The sequence below is a fragment of the Corvus moneduloides genome, chromosome 19 (assembly GCF_009650955.1).
Source record: "Corvus moneduloides isolate bCorMon1 chromosome 19, bCorMon1.pri, whole genome shotgun sequence".
Lineage (NCBI taxonomy): Eukaryota > Metazoa > Chordata > Aves > Passeriformes > Corvidae > Corvus > Corvus moneduloides.
The window spans coordinates 11,536,363-11,558,411 of NC_045494.1; the positions used below are offsets into that span (position 1 = coordinate 11,536,363).

The 22,049-nt window shown below is 52.5% G+C and overlaps 1 protein-coding gene across 4 annotated transcripts in view; it reads left to right on the forward strand.

Moving 5' to 3' along the window:
• The first annotated feature begins 2,356 nt into the window (after nucleotides 1-2,356).
• Nucleotides 2,357-22,049, forward strand: part of STX8 (syntaxin 8) — a 92,031-nt gene continuing 72,338 nt past the window's right edge. For 3 of the 4 annotated variants that reach the window (XM_032129005.1, XM_032129003.1, XM_032129004.1), the window contains exons 1-6: nucleotides 2,357-2,456; nucleotides 2,898-2,997; nucleotides 6,874-6,968; nucleotides 8,499-8,609; nucleotides 14,779-14,903; nucleotides 16,242-16,334. In XM_032129005.1, the coding sequence (XP_031984896.1) occupies nucleotides 2,440-2,456; nucleotides 2,898-2,997; nucleotides 6,874-6,968; nucleotides 8,499-8,609; nucleotides 14,779-14,903; nucleotides 16,242-16,334 (541 nt within the window). In that variant the 5' untranslated portion in view covers nucleotides 2,357-2,439. The remainder of the gene's footprint in view (nucleotides 2,457-2,897; nucleotides 2,998-6,873; nucleotides 6,969-8,498; nucleotides 8,610-14,778; nucleotides 14,904-16,241; nucleotides 16,335-22,049) is intronic. The other variant, XM_032129006.1, reaches the window with a different exon arrangement.

Sequence of the window (22,049 nt, forward strand, 5' to 3'; positions counted from 1 at the left end):
CAGCCGGGAGAGGCTCCCAGGCCGGCGGCCCGGGCCGACGCTGCTGCCGCAGAGCTCTCAGCTCAGGCTGCGCTCAGCGGGCATTTTTATAGGCATCGAAACGTGTGGAAGGATTTTTATTTGCCTTTGAAAGTCGCATTGTTTCTGTTGTGATAAGAGCAGCTGCAGGTTGTTCCTGACCGGCCTCCCTGCCCGCAGGCCCGTCTGCCCCGCAGCACATCCCTGAGCATCCGCTGGCACCGCGGGCCTGGGGCATCTCCCAGCAAGTCTCCCTGCGGACCCTTTCCTCTTCCTCACCTTCTCCGTGTGTGCCAGGATTCCTTGGGGGTAGCTCGGCTGTCCCGGCGCCCCTCCCTGCCTTTGGTCCTGGCAAGCTGGGAGCCCAGGGAGTGGGGGCGAGGGGCTGTGTCAGCAAAGACCCCCGGGGCTGTGCCGGGTGGGAGGGAGGCGAGGGGGTCTCCCACTGGGAATTATCCTTATCCTTATCTCCTTATCCGCCCCCGGAGCCCGCCGGGGCGCCTGATGGGCGGCTCTGCTCCACAGGCTGCTCCCGAAGGGGCAGTGATGGCCCCAGCCCCGCTCCTGGGGCCCGCGGGTCCCCGCTCCGCACCCCGCTCTGCTTCCCGGTGCCAAGGGGCCGCTCCTTCTCTCTCCAGCTCCCACCCTTTGCCCAGCTCTGCCAGCAGCGGCTCCCGCTGCCTTTCCCCGGCCCCTGGCAGCCGCCTTATCCTCGTTTGCCTTTTCCAGGACAGCGGACGCCTCTTCCTGCCGGTCCGACGCAGCTCTGAAACCTCCGGCAGCCGCTCCGGAGATGGGAGATGGGAGATGGAAGCGAATTAGGGACAGGGCGAAAGGAAATGTCGCTTCATGCGTTTTTGATGGCGTAAAAATGAAATATGTAGAGGCCGTGGGGCTCCGGCTGAGCAGCGCAGCCAAGGCCATGAATGTTTGATGGCCGCGGCTGCGGGAGCATCTCCGGGTGTGCGGAGAGCCGGGCCGGGGGGACAGAGCCCACCCCGGGGGGCTGCCGGGGCCGGGGGGCGGCTCCGAGCCCCTCAGGGCACTGCTGGCACTGGGTCCTCGTGGGCAGGAGCGGGACGTGTCCCTGCTGCCCACCCCAGCGTGTCCCCAGCCCTGCCCAGCCTGCGGGACAGCGGACGGGACCCGAGGGGTGCCTGGGGTGCTCAGCGCCTCCCCAGAGCCGCCCCGGCGTTGGCGACTGGATCGGGGCTGGTCCCCAGCGCTCGTGGGGCTCCTCTCGCTCCGCGCTCGGCAGCCCCGGGCCCGGGGCACCGCCGGGAGCACCGCGGGGATCGGTCCCCGGCAACGGGAACGTCCTGACGAGGATGCGCTCGTTGTCGTTATCATTATCGTTATCAATACCGTTATCACTACTGTTATCATTGTCCTTATTCCTATTGTAATGATTGCCGCTATCACTGTCCTTATCACTATCGATATCAACACGCCCCAGCGGTGCCGCAGCAGCCCCGCGTCACGAGGGCGATAAAGCCTCGCTGGCAGCGCCCCGAGGCTGCTCCTCAGGCACTCGGGTTGTGCCCGATTTGCGTCACCGATCGCACCCAAAAACAAAAGGAGAGGTCAAATCCTGGCGGATCAGGGGTGGGAAGGGCTTGGACGGAGCTGCTGCGGGAGCGAGAGGCTGCGCCCACCCGCCGGTGACTGCAGCCGAAACAGCGACAGCGCCAGCAGCGCCAGTGTCACCCGGGAGCGGGGGGCGGAACACCGGCGTGGGCAGGGAGGGCAGTGACTGTCACTGGAGATGGGCAGAGACAGGGCACAGGGCTGGGGATTTGGAGAAGGAAGCGGTGCCACTGCTCAGTGTTGGGTTCATCTGGCATCAGGGAGGGGCGGGGTCAGCTCTGGCTCTGTGCTGTGCACATCTGCACAGATCTGCACCTCGTACCGTGCACCTCCACACCCTGAACATCTGCATCTCTGCACCTTGTACTGCAAACCTCCGTACCCGCCCCTCTATGCACCGAACCTCTGCCCCTCGGCACCTGCACCCTGAACACCCGCACACCCCCAACATCTGCATCTCTGTACCTGCACCCCTGCACGCATCCGCACCTCCGGCCCCTGAACATCTGCCCCTGCCCCCGGTACCGCACACCAGAACCGCTGCAGCACCGCCCCCGCTCCCTGCAGCACCGGGCCCGCAGCACCGGGCACCCCGCTCCCTGCACTGCTGCAGCGCTGCGTCCGGCGCCCCTCTCCCGGCCCCGTTCCCCGGCACCTCTCTCCCCTCTCTCCCCTCTCCATCTCTCCCCTCTCTCTCCTCTCTCCCCTCTCCATCTCTCCCCTCTCTCCCATTTCCTTCTCTCACTTCCCTCTCGCCTCCGTCCCCTCCCGGCGCCTGCGCGCGCCGCGTCCGGGCGGATCCGGCGGAAGCTCCGGGAAGGTTCCGGGGCCGCGATGGCTCCGGACCCCTGGTGAGCGCCGGGCCGGGCCGGGCCGGGGGCTGCGGGCCGGGACCGGGACGGGACCGACCCTGCCGGGGCTGCGGAGCCTCCGGGGCCCGGCACGAGCGGGGCGGGAGCGGGGCCGGGCAGGGCCGCGGTGGGGGGGTTGTGCCCGTCCCGGGGTGGTGCCTTCCCCTGCCGGGGCTTTCCCCAAAACCCATCCCGGGGCTGTGCCTTCCCTTCCCGGGGCCCTTTCCCAAAGGCCATCCCAGGCTCTGTGTCTGTGTTTTCGGGGTGTTGTGCCTTCTCCTCCCGGGCCCTTTCCCGAGGCCGGTCCGGCGGGTCCCTCCCGGCCGATCGCAGGGTCCCGGCTCCATCCCGCGGCCCCGGCGGGTCCCGGCTCCGTCCGGCGGGCCCGGCGGGTCCCGGCTCCGTCCCGCGGGCCCGGGCTCAGCCGCTGCCGTCCCCCAGGCTGCCGCTGCTCGCCGCCGCTCGCCAGCTCGCCCAGGACATCGCCGAGAAGATCCAGGAGCGGAACCGCTGCCAGCGGAGCGGGGAGAGCTCGGCCAAGGTGCCCCGGCAGGGAGCGGGTTCGGCGGGGTTTGGGGCTGAGCTGTGCCGGACACGGGCTGAGTTTAAATGTGCCGGGGTCAGACGGGCCCGGAATTCCCGGGATATGGGGCAGAGGGAGGCAGGAGCTGCGGAAGGGGCGGGTCAGGGCCGGGGCTGTGTCGCTGTCGCTGCCGGGACCCGCTCGGGAAGGTTGGGTTCCGTGGCAGGAACCCAGCGCCGATGTCTGTCCCTTAAGGTGTCTGTAAAGGGAGCGAGAACGCAGTTTCCGAATGAACAGTGGCTTTTCAGTGTCACAGACCTTGTCTGGGCTTAGCAGCCGTGACTCTCTGCGTGCAGCAAGGCTGGTTTAAGGCAGGAGCTGTGGCAGTGCTGGGCACACCCTGCTGCCTGCTGCGAGCTGTCCCTGCCGGAGTGGACAGAGGCTGTCCCGGAGGCTCAGGGATGCTGGGGTGGAGCTGTCCCAGAGGCTCGGGGATGCTGGGGTGGAGCTGTCCCGGAGGCTCAGGGATGCTGGGGTGGGGCTGTCCCGGAGGCTCAGGGATGCTGGGGTGGAGCTGTCCCAGAGGCTCGGGGATGCTGGGGTGGAGCTGTCCCGGAGGCTCAGGGATGCTGGGGTGGAGCTGTCCCAGAGGCTCGGGGATGTTGGGGTGGAGCTGTCCCAGAGGCTCAGGGATGCTGGGGTGGAGCTGTCCCAGAGGCTCAGGGATGTTGGGGTGGAGCTGTCCCGGAGGCTCAGGGATGCTGGGGTGGAGCTGTCCCAGAGGCTCAGGGATGTTCAGATGGAGCTGTCCCAGAGGCTCAGGGATGTTGGGATGGAGCTGTCCCAGAGGCTCAGGGATGTTGGGGTGGAGCTGTCCCAGAGGCTCAGGGATGTTGGGATGGAGCTGTCCCAGAGGCTCAGGGATGTGGGGATGGAGCTGTCCCGGAGGCTCAGGGATGTGGGGATGGAGCTGTCCCAGAGGCTCAGGGATGTGGGGATGGAGCTGTCCCAGAGGCTCAGGGATGCTGGGATGGAGCTGTCCCAGAGGCTCAGGGATGTTGGGATGGAGCTGTCCCAGAGGCTCAGGGATGTTGGGATGGAGCTGTCCCGGAGGCTCAGGGATGTTGGGATGCTCCGCAGCTGCTCTGTGCCCTCTCTGTGAGCAGGGAGCAGATGTTCCTCCCCCAGGGCTGGCTCCTGCCTTCTTCAGTTGCTGCAGATCAGAGGGAATAGGAGTTTTGCAGCCTTGTTTTAGCTGCGTTTCTAACAAAATGCAAGCCCAGAGTTAAATAGGAATGAGAAGCAGCAGCTGGAGCTTACCCAGGAATGTCGTGTTCCCCACATTTTTCACACTTCCTATTTAAGAAATAAAATAAAGGTTTTCATGATGCTGCTTTCCCTGGGGCTAAAAGCCTCGTCCTTTCCTTCAGGAGTAGGTTGGAGCCATTAACTGCTCCCTTGGCTGTGTTCAGATGAAAATTGCTGCAAGCCCTTGAGCTGGTCTTTTATAATAATTGGCATAATTAAAGCCCCACTGGTTGATTTCCCCCCTTTCTATATCAGGGGTGTGATGCAATGCCTGATCACTGGATCTGCAGGGCCACTCACTTTGCTGAGAGCTGTTCAAATCAAATGTCATTTTTGAAATGTTTCCTCGGAAGAAATGCTGAGGAAAAGTGTGCAGGCTGTGCACAATAATCAGTGCTGCTGAGTGGGTGACTCAGTTCAGCAGGAATTGAGAAGGGGTCTCAGGAGGCCCAAATCAGTGGGATTTGAGGGCAGTGTTTTCTCTGGCTTTGGGGTGTTTGGAGGTGCAGATTAAACTCCTGCTTTCAGGATGGTGAAGTATCCAAAATTGTACAGATACACCTGAACGACAGCAGACCAATAAAAAGATTGCTGCTCAATCTGTCGGTATTTATAGAGGGCAAAGTTCTCTGTTGGCATCAGTGCCACCTCTGACGAGTCCAAAGCCCCAATGAAACGTGGTGCTGGTGTTGTTGGGAGCCTTTCTGGGGCTGGAGCTCTCCGGGGTTGTGTTTTATGGAAACATTGCACGGCTGACTGACTTCTCCATAAAATCATTTGTTCCATGCCCTGTGTTTTCCAGTTTCCTTTAATCCATTAACAGGTAAAGAAGAATATTTGGCAGTGTTTGATTCTACTCTAAACAAGTTTCCAACAACGAGAGAGGTGTTTTCATAACAGAAATGCCTGTTGAGAAATCCACGGCTGAGCAGTCGCGTGTCCTGTGCCTCCTGAGTGTTGTAATGCAGGAAAATGCCTTTGTCCAGTGTTGGCCTGCTGGGGAGAATGTAAACAGGGTTTTATTTTTGTAGTATTTTGCCATTAGCATGGATGACAAACTTCTTGCTTGTTGCTGAGCCAAAAATAGAGCATAAAATCTAAAATGGAAAAATAAACTGTGAGGAAAGATTAGAATCCAGCACTTACCATCTGTGAACTCTGCTCTATTAAGCTGATCATAAAACTTCCCCTGGTTTCTTTTCTTTCTACTTTTCTTCTTTCTTTATTTTCTGTAGAGGAGGTGAAATCTTTTGTTCTCTCACTGCAGTTTCTGGCCAGGTGTCTGTGTCTGGTGACTTTTTTGGCCGTGTCACCTTTGTGCTCTGTTGCTGTTCTGGGTCAGTCTAATGCAGCATTCTCCACCTGGACCTGAGAACAAATGAAAAGACCTTTAAGTACCTGACTGCAGAGCTGGAGGCCACGCATTCCTAGAAGCACTGATCCCCCATCCTGGTTTGGATCTGTTGCCATGGTGATCTTGGGCTGCTTTGGGTCCAGAGGTGGATTTTGGCTGCCTCAGCCTGGGTGCATCTGCTCTCTGTTGTATTTGGTGGTGTTTGAGAGCAAACCTCACTGAGCCAGAGAGATTTCATCTTTGGAGGCTCTGCTGCTCCATCCCTGAGCAGACACCCAGGGCGGTGTGGCCGTGCAGGGTCTGGCAGGACGGGGACCCTGCAGAGAGCTGCTGCTGCCTCTGTGTCTCCAGGAAAGCAGGACTGGGGGTGGAAGCAGATACTCTGCTGTGTTCCCAGTTCCCCACGGAGCAGCTGGGGTTGCTGCCCATTGTAAGCCACAGCAGGGCTGGGAGCTTGTAAACAAGAGGCACAGCAAGTCTTAATTAGGATGACTTGCATTGTTGATTGCAGTTAGAGTGTTTTTTCTACATGACTGGAATGAAAAGAAATAGCATTTGAGGAGGAGAAACTCGGAGGATAATGTGAGTTTGACATGGGAAGGGGTGGGAGAAAGCAGGAGGGTTCCTGCAAGCCTGGGGTTTGCTTGCAGCAGGGAAGAATGAATTACATTTTTAGTGAGAACAGACACATCTGGATCTTGGGCAGGTCAGTGGTGAGAAAGGATTGGGAGTCCTGGGTGCTGCTGAGAAAGGAAGTGGAACAATCTGAATTTCTTTGGGGTCTTAAGTTTCAAGTCTGGAGGAGTTTAGTGCAGGGAATGTGTGAACCTGTAGCAACCTTCCCTCTGATCCTGGGAGCTGGGAAAGCAACCCGGTGGCCAAAGAAGCTGGTGCCTGTATTTGTATTAAACATCAGAGGAGAGAGCTGGAAAATTATCTGGAAAATATTAAAATGTGCTGAAATGTTTTGCCCATATAAAGAAGTGTGTTTATAAAGACTTGAAAGACAGCTTTCCATATTCAACAGCTTTAATGCCTCAGAACTGTGCTTGTGAAACTCTTCCATTGTTTTGTAAGCAGCCTGAAGCGACTTCTGGCTCTGAGCAGCTCCGGGGCTGCAGTGGAGCCCTTCACACCTGTGCAGTAAGAGTTAAATACATTGCCATGAAGCGGGATGAAATGTCATGCAAATACAACAGGCCAGAACAGCGACCATCTCTGTGTCCCCCCAGGTCAATGTGGCCATCAGATCCTCGCTGCAGAGTCTCAGGGAGAAGATCGAGGAGCTGCGGGAGCTGCTGCTGTGGGCGGTGGCGGTGCGCCAGATGTATCCGTGTGAGCAGCACCCCTGCCCCTCTGCGCTCCGGGCACGGTGCAAAACGTGCCCTCATTCGTCTGCCACGCACTCTGGGCTTTCCCCTCATGCCCTTTGCAGACGTTGTCACCTGAACTTTCTCTGTTGTTGTTTTCACGGCAGCTGCAGTGCAGGAAGGGCTGGGCACCCCTGGGGCGGTGGGAGGGAGCCTGGCTCTGGTCACCTCTGGGTCACCGTCCTTAGCAGCCTGGTCTGAGAGGAGCTTAACGAAATGGCCGAGCCACCTCTGAGCTGCCTGAGCTGCTGGGGTGTGAGCAAGGTCACTTGTCCAGCGCTGAGCTGGCCAGGTGACAGTTTCTCTTGCTAAAAGGAAGGAGGAAGCTTTGTTCAGGCTGTGGGCAGGGCTGGGGTATCCTGACTTTGGCTGACTTGAAAACAACAGGGCTGCAGCTTCAGATTGATGTCAAAGTGCTGCAAAATACACCTTGGGAAGAAAATCACAGATTCTCTGCTAGGAGTGTTACCCCATGGCTTGGCTTGGATATGCTGGGAGAGGCTGGTTAAGGAGTCACAGGTATGTCCATCTCCCTGAGGGTATCCAGGAGCAATCTGGTTTGAGGGAGGAGTGTTTCATTTCAGCCTAGCACAGCAGAAATCCCTCCTGAGCCCTGGCCATGGGTTCTGTGTTGATGGCCAGGGCTGGAACTCCCTGCCCAGTGGGTGCTTGAGCAGGCCAGTGCTGCTGCTGGGGCAGAAAGCACACACAGACCGGCTCAGGCACTGCTGAACCCACTCAGCAGTACTTGGGGCAGAGTTAGAAGCCCTTCAGGATGTCACTAAGGTTAATGTAAAAAAGCACTCCCAGGTCTCCTGTGGAAGCCACAGCTCTTGTTCCTCTGCTCACCAGTGGCTGTTGGAGTGCTCTGCTCATGAACTGCAAGTGGAAACAGATGCTCAAAGGAAAATTCTGGTTTTTGTCTGACCACTGGCTGGGAGCTGCTCCCCTGGTCTGTGCGAGGAGCCTCCAGTGAAGGGAGATGAGAAATACCCCGCTGATTTTAAAGGCTCTGTTCTGTTTGGCCCTGCCCTGTTGGTGTAATTTGGAGCTCTTGTAAGAAATCTCATCCTTTCCTGAGCTTAACCTGTGCAGTACTGTTACACTGTCAGTGTTGGAGGCCAGCAAATAAACAAAGAATGACTTTGGTTGGATTTTGCAGGGGGAAATGCTCTTCTTAGTGCTAATTTGGCAGTAAATGTCCTTCCAGTTCTCTCATTACTTTGAGGTGATGACATAAAGATCATTCTGTGGCCACTGTATGAAACCTTTTGTTTGAAATATGTAAAGAGCAGAAACACAGTTAAAATAACAGCAGATTTCATCCAGAAAAATGTGACCAATCCTCCTAGAGCCTTTTTTTGGAGTTAAAATTGTTCATTTTGGTGATCAGGAAGTCTGATTTATTTTAAGAATGTATAACAGGTATTATTTTATGTAATGAAATGAAAGCTTTTTGAGTTTGGTCCTTAACCCAGAGCCATCAGCACGCAGCTGGAGGGAGACAGGAGGCAGAATTTGGTGGACGACCTCCTCACACGGCACAAACAGCTCGAGGCATCCTACAGGAGCGAAGGCCCGGAGCCAGACATGACCAGGTATGGCACTGTCCCCTCAAAGCCCAACGGGATCTGAGCTTTGGGTGTGTCTGAGGTAATACCTGAGCTCATTTGCCCCTGCAGGTGGCAAAGGGAGTTTCATTTGCCTAGAAATGCTGTGTTTCTGTCAGGGACAGTCATTCCTGGCAGCTCTCTGTGGGTGGTGCCTGTTGGGCACAGGCACTGGTTCTGGTGGTACTCAGAGTTCAGCTGGTGCAGTTCCCTGCCTTCCCTGTGTGGTTGTGCTTGGTGAGGGTCTCTCCAGGGAGGAGGTGCAGGGGTTGGGTTCAGTGCTTCTGTTCTCTGGGGTGGTGTTTGTTACACCCAAAGCCTCTGCTGCCCTTGTTGCCCAGAGCAGCTGTGGCTGCCCCTGGATCCCTGGCAGTGCCCAAGACCAGGCTGGACACTGGGGCTTGGAGCAGCCTGGGACAGTGGGAGGTGTCCCTGCCATGGCAGGGGTGGAGTGAAATGATCTTTAAGGTCCCTTCCAACCCAGCCCAGTCTGTGACATGTGGTTGTGATTTTTTCAGTCACCTTTACATAACCAGACATCAGGGCAGCACCTGCTGCAGGTGATAAACCTCCAGACTGTGGTCGAACCCAAACAGTTGCTCTAGGTTTGGATTCTCCAGAGCTCAGTGCACATCCAGTTGTTGTGTTGGCTCTTAAATCTATCCCTGAGTCACCCAAAATGTGTAAAACAGTGAGTGGGTGAAATGTCTATGGGACTGTGACATGGGACTCTTGTGTGTCGCCTGCTCTGAGCAGTCCCTGAGCTGGCGTGGCCTCTGTGGCCATCCCTGCTGTGGCCTCTGTGGCCATCCCTTCTGTGGCCTCTGTGGCCATCCCTGCTGTGGCAGGGCAGTGCTGGCAAGGTGCTGCTTCAGGGATTCAGCTTTGGGCTGCCCCAGCCAGAAGGTGTCGAGGCAAACAGGAGGAAAATATCAAAATCCCCTGATAATTTCAAGCCCCATTAGAAATGATCAGGGAATCCAGCATTTTCCAGCAGAAGATAACATCAGAGAGTATTTATTTGCTAGTGTTGCAAGGCTTGGTGTTTTGTAGTTCTCTTTTAACCTCTGTTATTAAAAACGGATAAAACTATGCCAAATATTCTGTCTGGTGAACTCCCACCCCTTCCCTATTGTCCGTGTGGGTCTGGTTTTCAGGGGTGCAGGCAGAGACAGCTCAGGGCCTGAATCTTGTGCCAGTGAATCCAACTTCCCTCTCTTGCCTGAGCCTGGGCTCTGTGGGTCTGTAGGGAAGAGGCTTGGAGGGACCTTGGAGGGACCTTGGAGGGAGCTTGGAGGGAGCTTGGAGGGAGCTTGGAGGGAGCTTGGAGGGGGCTTGGAGGGAGCTTGGAGGGAGCTTGGAGGGACCTTGGAGGGAGCTTGGAGGGAGCTTGGAGGGGCCTTGGAGGGACCTTGGAGGGAGCTTGGAGGGAGCTTGGAGGGAGCTTGGAGGGAGCTTGGAGGGGGCTTGGAGGGAGCTTGGAGGGAGCTTGGAGGGAGCTTGGAGGGACCTTGGAGGGAGCTTGGAGGGAGCTTGGAGGGGCCTTGGAGGGAGCTGGGAGGGAGCTTGGAGGGACCTTGGAGGGAGCTTGGAGGGATCTCGGCAGGAGCTTGGCAGGGGCTGGTCTCAGGCCCGGAGCCCCCAGGGTCTGTAGGACTCAGCTGCCATTCCCAGCTCGGGGTCCCTCTGGAATCCTTGCAGAGTCCTGGCCCAGCTTTGGGATTCCGGAGGTGGCAGAGCCCACCCTGGAATGTGCCTGGAGCTGACACTCAGCTTTTCCTGCATTAGAAAAATCGGCGCCTGGAGTTTGATGAAGCTGAGCAGTGACACTTCCCTGGTTTGTGCTGCTTTTCCATATCTAATCCAGCCCTGATGTGACAGCCCACGTCGGCCAGGTCCTGTTCTTGCAGCAGCCCTTCCTTTCATTAACCTTCCTGCACCACTGATCACAAATTTATTGTCCCAGGGCCTGGGGCTGGGAGGGTTTCCCTGGAATTAATCTGGTTTACATTTGGTCACCACTCAGTGAGTTTCACCTCCTTTGAAAGCTGCTCTGAAGCCGTTTCTGGGGCGCAGGGCTGTGGTTTAATGCTCTCAGGGTTGATCCCAAGTGACAACTGCGGGCAGGACGCTCCGTGGCTTGGGGACGGCATTCCTGCCCCTTCCGGCCCCTTCCGGCCTTAATTAAGATGCCGCTGGAATTTTCCAGGGAAAGGTTGTGCTGTTTGCGTGACTCCCCGTGAGCAGGGCCAGTCAAATTTCCTTTAATTGGGTTTTAATCACAATTTCAGCATCTTCTGCCCCCTTTTCTCCTTGGGAGAGATCTGTGCGGGTTGTGAGGGCCGTTAATGGGGCAGGATTCCCAGGGTTCCACTCCATTCCAAAGGCAGGGGTGGAAAAGCAGCCAGGAATGCTGACTTTCTGGATATCACATGTCAAACTTTTAGAGTATTTAAACATTCATGGAGGCAGAGGAATGGGAATGTTCCTGCTCCTGTCTGACCAGGTCTCAGGCTGGAGAGGTCCGTATCCGTCACCAGAGAATCAATAAATTAACTGGCCTTCCTTGATTTCTCTTGGAATTCCTCAAAAATAGAAACAGCTTCTGGTATCTGTGAGACACAAAGCACCTTCAGTGAGAGCTACCCCAGGTACATTTAAGAGTCCATATTCTTTTTTCTCTTCAGTGTGGGTCACCATTTTTCGTGGTTGAACACTTTTCTGTCAGATGTAAAGTATTTCAGCCTTGATCCAAACAGGAATTTTGCCCAGTGCCAACCAGGCTTCAATCCACGAGTGCCCCCTTCAATCCGTGAGCCATCAGGTGTCAAATGCTTTTGGGAATCTGGCTGTTGTTTGTGGGGGGCAAATTCTCTTTAGGAAATAAGATCAACAATGGTTGTTTAGGTGCCTATAAAACTCCTTCCTGGTGTCCTTCCTCCCTCCCAGTTCCTGCTGGAGCCTCCTGGCTGCAGGTGCAGCGTCCTGAGCTGGGATGGGATTGGCCTCAGCTCTGGGAGGCGATGGGAAGAGTGGGAGAAGAGGGAATTGTCCATCCAGGAGAACACCTGAGAGCTGAGTCCCAGGATCAGATCTAGGGATGGGCTGGGGTTTTCTGGGGTTAATGTGCCTTTGGCTGTGTGGTCATGAACCAGCGTGGTCAGGATTGTCCAACACTCTCCTCAGGCAGCACGTGCAGCTTCCAGTCCTTGAAGCAGTGGGACCAGTGAACCCAGCCACAGGGAAATGGTGTCCAGAGCAACATGGAATTTCCTGGAATGTGGGAACAGCAGTTCTTGTGCTGGTGGGGCTGCAAGTCCTCTGCCAGCTGCAGGGAGTGCTGGAGGCTTCCCATCAGGAGCACTTCTCGTGGGGAAATCTCCACCTGGGATGGTACCTGGAGGGGATTGGGAAGTGCCTGTGCTCTTATGGCCTCTCATGGGTTTTTGGAGGGATAGAGAGCGCTTTTATTTTGTATGGTAAAATTATATTTGTTTTATTTATTAGCTTGGAGCTTCCTAAAAATACAGTGTGAGCACTGTAAGTGAGAGAATGCCCCAATCCTTCCTCACCCCTGTGGAGAGTGACCTGTGAAGCCAGGCTGGGGCTTCAAAGAGCCCCACTGTAGTTAAGGGAATGTTCAAGTGATCATCCACCCAGCTGTCATATGACCCAGGTTTGTTTAAGACTCAGTCTTGCTGATCAGTCTTCTAAAGCCCTAAGCCTCGATGTGTGGCCTTGGCCTAAAGTAAGCGCTGCTTGAGTAATCTAAGTTACTTGGGAGGTGTTATAAGAATTATCAGTGAAACAATAAGATAAGCCCTCCCTTGTTAGGCAGTGACATAGCTCCCTGATTTTAAACTCCATCACCTTTTATACTTGGGCGCATTGCTGAGCCTTGTAATTAGTTAAATCTGCTCCTATAATCAAAAGCTATCCCCACACTCCAGTGCTCTGTGACGGCTTCCAAGATTTGCCTGATTAACCTGGCGGAGGCAGTGGGTGGCTAATTGGATAAGCTTTAATCTTCACACCACCGAGGCGAGGCAGGGCAGGATCAGAGGAAGGAGGAAGTTGTGCTGCCTTGTGTGGGAAGGTAGTTACCAAACATGTCACAAAGATTATTGTAACGAGCAGACCACTTGTCATGACCCAGCCTACAAGAGCAGGGCAGAGCACTGGGGGGATGGAGAGAGACAGAGCCGCAGATTATTTCAAATTTGCTTGCCTTGGCTGTTTTTTAACAGGCAGAAATAGCTGTGCTCTTTTTAGCAAGCAGAGAGCTTTATGTTCCCTTTGCTTTAGTTAAACAACTTTGTCAGGTGTTGTTACCCTGGATTTTGTGTCCTTCTAATTGAACTGAATTGGGTGAACTGCAAGGGTTTTTCCATCTTGAGCAGCGTAGTGCTTCTGTCGTGTTCACAAACCTGGTGCCAGTTGTGAGACTGGGAGATAAAAGAGCATGTTTAATGCCCCAGAGCAGGGAGGAAGGCTGGGTAATGTGTAAAACTTCATTCCAGGTGTGTGTCAGTTTGTCCAATCAAGCCCAATTGCCAGCCTCGATAAATACATGGAAATTTAATGGAGGTGCAGGGCTGGAATGCAGCAGAATCCCAGCTTCTCTCTGGTGTTGCCCTTGGCACCCAGCTGGTCGTGGCACAGCAGGGCTGGCTCTGCTCTGGTGTTCAGCATCACTGGCGTGGTTAAGGGACATGTTGAGATGTATAAAAAGTGCTTTTTAGCCACTTTTAGCAAAAAAAAGTGGGTTTTTTTTTCTATTTTTCATTCTTGAGCTGGAGTCCAGTGGCCGTGTCCCAGTGTCCGGGGAGAGGAGGAGCTGCAGAGCTCTCTGTGCGGGGATTTTCCGGCCGTGCTGCTCCATCCCACGGCCAGGAGATGTCCCCAGCTCCCCAGAATTCCTGCCGGAGCTCCGGCCCGAGCTCGGGGCTGTGCTTGGACACCCTTCAGCGTCAGCAGGGCCCTGACCCCTCCTGGCCCCGCTGTCCTTGTGCAGAGTGACCTCCTGCCCCGGGGCTTTGGCCACAGAGGGATGCCCAGCAGATGTGGGCACTGGGCAGCATCAGAGCATCTCCTGGAGAACAGCTCGATTGAAAACTTGATTAAAAACACCAAAACCACTGCAACATGCAAATTTGGGTCTTGGTGTAATTAAAAAACATCGAGAATTTAAGAGATTCTAGAGTCCTCTCAGTTCTTCTGTTTGGGGAAGTGCTTTGGGAAAGAGCAGGGAAAAGGTGAAATAGGAAAGAAATACAGAGTTTAGAAAAAGCAAAGCAGAAAGCAAAAGCTCCAGCTTGGGAACATCTGTGGGGGAACCAACCTTACCATGACTCCCCCTGAACCTGAGCTGCAATTCTGGGTTCAGAGGACTCTCAGTCAGACATGAGGTTTGTCTTGTAGGAAAAACCAGTGAAGAGCTGAAAGGCAGAAACCAGAAATCTGGTGTTGAGGAAATATTTAAGTGGGGTTTCGTTTTACTGGCTGGATTTATGTGCCCTGGACATGGAAAACTTGTTTTCTGTGGTCACCAGGGAAGTGTCTGTAACGTGAACAATCTCAAGTCATAACTCTTTGAAAAGAAACCCCATTATTTAATTACTCTTTCATTTGAAAGTGTGTATTCCTGGCTTCTCGTTCAGGTTGATGCCAGACTAGGAAATGCAGGGGGGGAGCTGTGTCCACCTACAGCTTTTGAAATTCAGAAATGTTCCTGGTTAGGTTTGGTCAGGATTGCAGGGAATTAAAGGTCTCATCTGATTTGCATCTCTGTTAACAAGGGGATCCTTTCACTGTGTGAGGCTGTAGCAGTGTTTTTATAAGCTTGTGTTCTGATCATGTAGCAAATACAGGCATAATGTGCATTCCCAGGAATGTTGTGTGTTCTGCACACAAACATTTTATATGGATATGTTACACAATCTGTGGGGTGTATTTCACTCTGTAGCCTAACTGTTCCCTGTGAAATGAGTTCTCTCTTCCCTTACCACGGCCAGCCCGTGAGATGGATTTGTTACCGGGGGTTGTTCTTGGCTGGTTTCTCCTGGGGTTGCACAGAGCCCCACGGAGTGCTCAGCCCTGGGTGCTGCTGTCTGCCAGGGGCTTGGTGTTGGGCATCACTCACTGAAGCTGTTTTCAGATCCAGCCTCATGGCAGGAGGGGTCAAACGAGGCATCACCAACCCCTGGCTCTTGGAGGAATCGGAGGAGACCAGAGGACTCGGCTTTGATGAGCTCAGGCAGCAGCAGAGAAGGATCATCGAAGGTACAGGAGCCTTTCTGGTTGTTTGGAGCATTGCTGGGACCTGAGAGGAGCCTTTATTTGAACCTCAATACACCAACCTATGCTGAAGTTTTTTTATTTACAGATGTCAAACACAACAGCTCCAGGCAGCTGGAGCTTTCTGCTTTCTGTTTTTGCAGGAGCAGCATTGTGCTTGCAATGCTCTGAACTGGATGCAACTTCTTAAATTAAATTTTTGAAGTCCTGATTTTGCCCATATTAATGGTTTTGGTGTGCTGTGTGATCCCATAACTGCACTGGGTGCAGGGGTGGTGCTGGGTGCATTAAATGAATTGGAACGAGGTAAGAATTAACTCATCCAAAAAGGGTCTTTAGATTTTGGCCCTCAGCACCCATAAGGAATCTCTGACTTTGGAAGTGTTGGGAAACCTCAGCCTGAGGATGTCAGGTGGTTAATGAGGTCATTTCCAGGCAATTAAAGTATTGGAAGTGGTGGAATGAAATCAGTCTCCAGATAAGACCTGCTTCACTCTGCATGAGTGTACAGCAACTTGTGTACAGCTCAGGAGAGCGGCCTGAGCTCTGTCTGGATGGTCCAGGAGGAACATCAACTGCGTTTTTAATTACATTATAGGTAACTAAACTGAGGTGAAAGAGATGCTGGAGGGCCATTGAGGGGAAGGGGGTCCTGGCCACCCTGTTTGGGCAGCATCACTGCTGTGCCCTGGGCACTGACCCTCCTGCAGCTCCTCTCTTGCCACTCCCTGGCAGCTTTGGGCAGGGAGAGCTGCACATTTTGGCTGAGGGGCTCCCTGGTGCCTGCAGGGCACGGGGGATGTGGTTCTTCACACAGGAGCTCTGCAGAGTGTGGGAGCACATCACACTTCCACTGCCCCCATCCCCTCTCCCTCAGCTCTCCCCCAAGCTCTGCATCCTCTTGCAGCTTTAAAAGTCTCTCTGAATTCTTTGGTGTTTGCATCACCTGTTTTCTTTTATTCATGTTAAAAGTTGCTTGGAAAATTTAAAAAGGCTAATCAGGAGCTCACTGTGTATGCCAGAAAATCCCCTGCATTTATGATTGAGTAACAGCTGAATGTTAAATTCTTGGATTTTGTTTTTTTTTGGATCCTCAGCAAAATGTCCCAGCCAGAGCAGAGAAATTATTTACCCATCATTCACATTATTTCAAGAGTACTGTTGCCATAAGGATTAATTTTCATGTTGTGTTCATGTGTTTTTCTTAATACATTTTAGCCCTTTAAGCACAGAGTAGATTTTTGTTCTTCACTTCTACCTATTTTATGTAGCCTGGCATAGCAGCAACTTCTCAAAGTAATTTAATATATTTTCCTGGTGCAGAACAAGATGCTGGACTCGATGCTCTTTCTTCAATCATATCCCGGCAAAAACAAATGGGGCAGGAAATTGGGAATGAGCTGGATGAGCAGAACGGTAAGGACAAGATTTTGCCTCACTTTTATGTAAGGCTGGGATTGATTTTTTTCTCTCCTCACACAACTGCTCTTCCTGCCCACAGAGCAAGCAGCTGACAGGAAAGGTTTATGTTCAAGCAACCACTGCAGATTGTGCCCATTCATCTCCTGATTTTGCTGTGCCTCTCTCTGTTCCCTGTGGGCTGGGTACAATGTGTAACCCTTGGGGTGCTTCCCCAAGCCTGACTTTTGAACAAAGAGATTGGTGATTGCTGGTCCAAAGCACAAAATTAATTTTGTACTCGATCTTCTGCGTTTTTCTGTTTTGTGACAGTTTTTATGCGGTGCAGGGCTTCACTTGAGCATTCTCATTCTGTGTCTTTCCTGATGAACTGAGTGAAAGTCTTGAGCCAGCGATTAAAGAGGAAGCACTGCATTGTTTGCTCCAAATGATTGGGTTTGGGAGGGTTCGTGGCAGTGAATGTAGATCAGATTAAGTGCAGCACTGAAGCAGGAGTACCTGTTTCCTTTCAGAGGAGCCAGTGTCCGAGTGGTGGGATTGCTCTCCGGGTAAATCCTCTTTGTTGCCCGCTGAGCTGTGCACATGAGCTGGCCCTGGGAGAGCAGATCCTCCCGTGCTCCTGACTTTTCCATTCCTTCCAACTGCTGACAGTTCAGTGAGGGCCCTGCCAGCTTCTCCCTCTCACAAAGGCTGCACCCCTGTGCGTTATCCTTGGCTTGTGCTTCCCCGCTGAGGAGGGCAGTGCCCTCCCTGTTCCTTGCTAATAAATGCTAACCCTGAAATCTGCTTCTTCCTGGGATGGCATTTCCCCTTTGTATCTCCCTGTGAGTCTGCTCAGAGTCAGGAGTTTCCAAATTCACAGTCACTGCTGTGAGGTGCTGCCTGGGAGCTCTGTTCTGAAGCAGAGTGAAGCAAGAGGATGGATTTCTCCTGTTTGCCATGGCTAAATCCAGGAGGGATCAGAAATGCCTAGAATATGTCTTTGTTTATTAATTTTAAGGTTGTTAAGGAACAGTTTGTGCAGCTGGGAGAGGCTGCTCAGTGCTCCTGTCATGTTCTGATCCTCTGCCTCATGTGAGGAAAGACATTTTCAATTAGGGGTCTCATCTCATAGGTTTCTTTATTAATCGTTGCTTAAAAAGTCACATTAATTGCTTTTTTTTTGCTCTAAATAGGAAACAGGTGGGAAGCATGAGCATGTTTATGGATTCTCTGTGAAACTTTGGTTTCTCCTCAGGAAAATACACGATCTGTGTCCCATTTCTCTGTTGGGGGTTGGGGATGGTTTCCCCAAATCCTTATGTTCTTGGGACCCTGAAGGTTCTGTGTTTTGTGCCATTGCATTTCTGCCAGCCTTTCTCTAGCAATGAGGCCTCGAAACATCTGTGAGATGGAATGTGTTTAACCCTCCTTTTTACAAATAATGCAAATAATTCTGGTGGTGTTTGTCTTACAGTTACAAAACCCTTGAGCAAAATTCCTGTGTTTTCATGGGAGCTCTTCTTTGAGCTACAGGCAGCTCTTTCTCAAAAGAGGGAAACTTTCCCAAGTGCTTGGAGTAGGAAGTGGTGAGGACTGTCTGTGCTGATCCTGAGATCCTGAGGAAACTGCTCAGAGCCCGAGCTCTGCTCGTCGTGTCCCACAGCCACGAGCAGCAAACCTGCCAGCCGTGTAGGAAGTGTCATCAGGAGATGTTTAAGCTGTCCAGAGAGTTGGGAAATAGCCTGACTTTACAGATGTGGGGGCAGATCACTCAGCACTTGGCTTCATCCCTGCCAGGCAAGTGGAACTCCCATGTTTCCGCTGACTTTATGCAATCCCTTTTTTTTGGGTTTTTTTGGCGGATATGGGGGGATAAGGTCAGACATTTTGTTGCCACTGGCACCCTGGAAAAGCTGAACTCCTGAGCAATATTTTCCAGGGGCTGTTTTCCTGTGCACATCTTACTTCATGCCCTGTGCTTAACCATGAGCAGACTTTGCTCAGGCGCTCTGCCAAGCTCCTGTCACTGCTGCACGCTCAGGTTGATGAGGATAACTGCCCTGCAATTTCCCCTTGCCTGGAATCCCTTTCCTTCCTAGTGCTGAGTGATAATGGCATCGTCTGTATTGTGGGGAGGCAGGGGAAGTTCATCTTCATTAAGTGCTGCTTCAACGTTTCTTTTTCTTCGAGTCAGACTTTCCACCAAACCGCCCCTTTCTGTGGGAAGCTTGACTTCCACTTCCCTGACCTGCTGGGGATGTTCCCACCTTCTGCAGCTCAGGAGGTGCCTGTAGCTTGTCCCGGTGTTAAAATAAAATGTGGCTTCGTTCAGAAGCAGCTGATAATGTGCATTAACGAATCAGCCTTTGGGGAGTTGGGGACTGATTTTCCAGGCTTGTTCCTCGGCTCTGCTTTCTCCATTCCGAGGCAGCTCCGGCTCTCTGGAGATGTTTGCACTTCCCAGCCCTCCGAGGTGGCCAGAGGCATTTTCCCCTGAGTGCCGGTTGGTGTAGCTGTGCATTTGCAGATGCGCCAGGACCGAGGGATTAATTATGCAAAGTTTACTCCTGCCCGGAGCTGGTACACGTGAATCCTTTGTGTTTGTTAAATGACTGCAAAATGATTAAACTTTGCCTTCGGGAGGGAGGTGCCTCGGCGGTGTCGCTGCTCGGAGGAGCAGCTCTGGAGCTTTGTCCCAGGGCATCCCCGGGCTTTGGTGGGAGCTGTGCCCAGGGAAGGGTCGGTCCCTGTCCGAGGACAGGCGGTGACACGAGGTCTTTCCACCCATCTCTCCAAGAATCTTCAGGAGCCAGCAGGGACTGCTCAGGTGGGATCCCTCCAGCCTGCCTGGCACAGAATATCCTGGAAAAGCCCGTTCCCCCCGGGCTGCAGCTCGGGTGGAGGTGGCTGCTGTGTGCCTGAGTCCCATCCTTGGCTTTCGTTGTGCAGCATCCAAGTTTTAATGGGTGTCTCGCGTGGTTCTCCACTCAGGTTTTCACTATAGCCCTGTCCTGCAGATTTTATGGCTCTGCTTAAAGCTGAGGTGCCTTTGCAAACCTCCTGAGCAGGGCATTTCGCACTGATGAGCAAAATAGAAGCAGGGTACCAGGAGGCATTGTTTTTTTCCAGCCTCAGGAGTCTGCTAGCAGTGGGGATTAGCAAAAGAATTTTCCCATCATTAGCTCCAAATTTGGCCCCAGAAAACTTTCTGTAATCCTTTCATCTGTTCCATAAAAAAAAAAAAAAGAAAGAAAATAGTGTAAATGGCCTCTGGCCCTGGTGATGAGGCAATCTAATCTAGTGCAATAATTGTGGAAGAATGCTTTCAGAAATTGTGAATGCTGTTTGTTTTACCCTTATAGAGAAGTTGTTTTCTCATTGGGACATGCTTGCATGAGAATGGAGTACTCTGGGATGGATGGTAAATATTGGGAGCTTGCAAAACTTGCCCTGCTTGGCATTTGCACCCTGTCAGTGTCCGTTTGCTTTGCTCCGTTGAGGATGGGTTCTTTTGCTTCTGGCTCCTCTAAAGTTCATAGCAGAGTGCAAATAAGTTCATAAACAGATAAGCTGCAAAATCAGACACTGTTTGTGTCCTTTTCCTGGTTGGGAGAATGCTGTACCCAGTCAGGCTGCTCTTAACCAGAATGGATCATTTTAAGTAAACTGTCTCTCATAATAATCCTTTAATTACATGGTTACGTAACATTTTCAATTTCTTGTCAAAATCAAGTTTCTAAAACCGACCAGAACTTGTAGCATTATGTTTTTGTTTACAGTAGCTTTGCAAGTCAAGGTTGCAGTGTCACCTCTGGTCACAGTGGGTGGCACAAAATCCTCCAGGGTGATTCAGCTCAGCCTGGTGTGAGATTTTTGTTACCCTGACGCTCTGCCATCAAAATGCTTGAGACTGCAGCCCTGCTCTGGCTGCTGCTCTGCACACACCTAGAGAATTGCTCTGGTGTCATCAATGAAGGGAGTGAAAATATTCCTGGTGGTGCAGAGACTTACTGGAAACAGCGCCAGGAATGTGATGCCCCTCTCCCAGGGCAGTGCCCAGCCCCAAGCTCCTGGTGCAGTCAGGATAAGGACAGTAAAGGGCTCCTCCTAAAGATTATTTACATGGCTATTGCACAGTCCAAACGTCGTTTCACATTTCTGTTTATTAGGAGCATTTTTGCTGTAATACAAACTAATTAGCACTGTGTATGGGCTGTGCTGGAGTTATGAGCCTCAGACCAATGGGGCTGTGGGTGCATTGCATCATTGTTAGGATTAGTTTGTAAATCAGAAATGATTGAAGATTAAATTTTTAGAGATGTTCATCATCCTGTCTAAACAATATCTGTTTTCATCCTATGGAGTTACAGCCCTGCCCGCTGTGACCCCCTTGGAGATGGCTCCAGTCCTGCTTGGAGGGCTCTGGAGGTGTTCAGCATTCCCTGGGAAAGGCTGAGCACCAGCAGGTTCAGGTTTGCTAGAAACCTCCATAGAGAAGCATATGTTTCTAATATTCAGATTTAAAATAACCATTCCTAGCCCGAGTGACCTCAGACCATGCAGACAGATTTTAATTTTGCTTCCTGAGCTTATTGTATGGAATAGAAACAACTTCAGTGTTACTGAGGCACTGCTCTGTCTTCATTGCACACTGTTTAAGTGGATTTAACCCTTCCTGGGGGAAAAATTGACTTTGCTTTTTGTCTTGAGTGGTCTAAATAGTGCAATACTTAGGCTGGATATGAACGCTGAGAAGCTGGGAAATGGCAAACCTGAGGTTACACAGCACTTCTTGCGTGTATTTCTGGTCCTAAACCACTTGCACGCTGTTTTCTGCAGGTCTTGCCTCATTTTGTGCATAGGACTGGATCTCTTCTGGGGTTGAACTGTGTGTATGTAGTGACAAAAACCATTTGTAAGGTCCCTGCCTCATTCCTTCCAGGTGTGGGAAAACGTTTAGAGAGTGAGGCGAGGGTTGTAAGAGGAGTTTGTGGCAGCAGCAGCAGATAAATGTTGCCTTAGAGCATAAAACTGTCTGTGCTGCTGCCCAGGAGCTCGGTGTGAGGGTGGTTAAGCCATCCCAGCTGAGCTTTTCCAGGAGTGATTCCCTCTGCATGCCTGCCTTGGCATCCCAGGCTCTGGTTTGCCGAGGTCTGGAGCGCTGGCACTTGGCAGGAGCTGGTGCAGGCTGAGCTCTGGGTGCCGTGAATCACGGAATGGCTGGGCTTGGAAGGGACCTCTGGGGATCATCTGGTCCATCCCCCGGGAAGGATTGGGGAATGCAGAATCATTTCCTTCTGAAAGACCTTTAACATCGCTGGGTCCAACTGTAAACCTGACGCTGCCAAGTCCACCACGAAACCACGTCCCTGAAATCCATCAAAATAAATTAAATATTGCTTGGAAAGGTAGATAAGGTTTGGTTTGCATGTGGTTTTAAAAAAGAGAGAGGTTCAAGCTCTCTTTTACAGAACATCCAAAATAAACCTTAACTATTAGTTTTCCTATTTTCTGTCTGAGTTGGAATAATAGCATTTCATCTCCCAAGGAAGCTGTCAAAATCAAAATACACTCAGACCTGCTGGCAGGAGGGCCATCGTGGGAAGCTCTGTGAGGGAGCTTTAACTCTTCAGAGCAGAGCTGGAGTCGTGTGCAATCCATGAGGAATGCAGCCTTGTGCTGGGTGATGAGGATAAAACAAATTATTTGGTATCTGTCAAGGAAGTAACC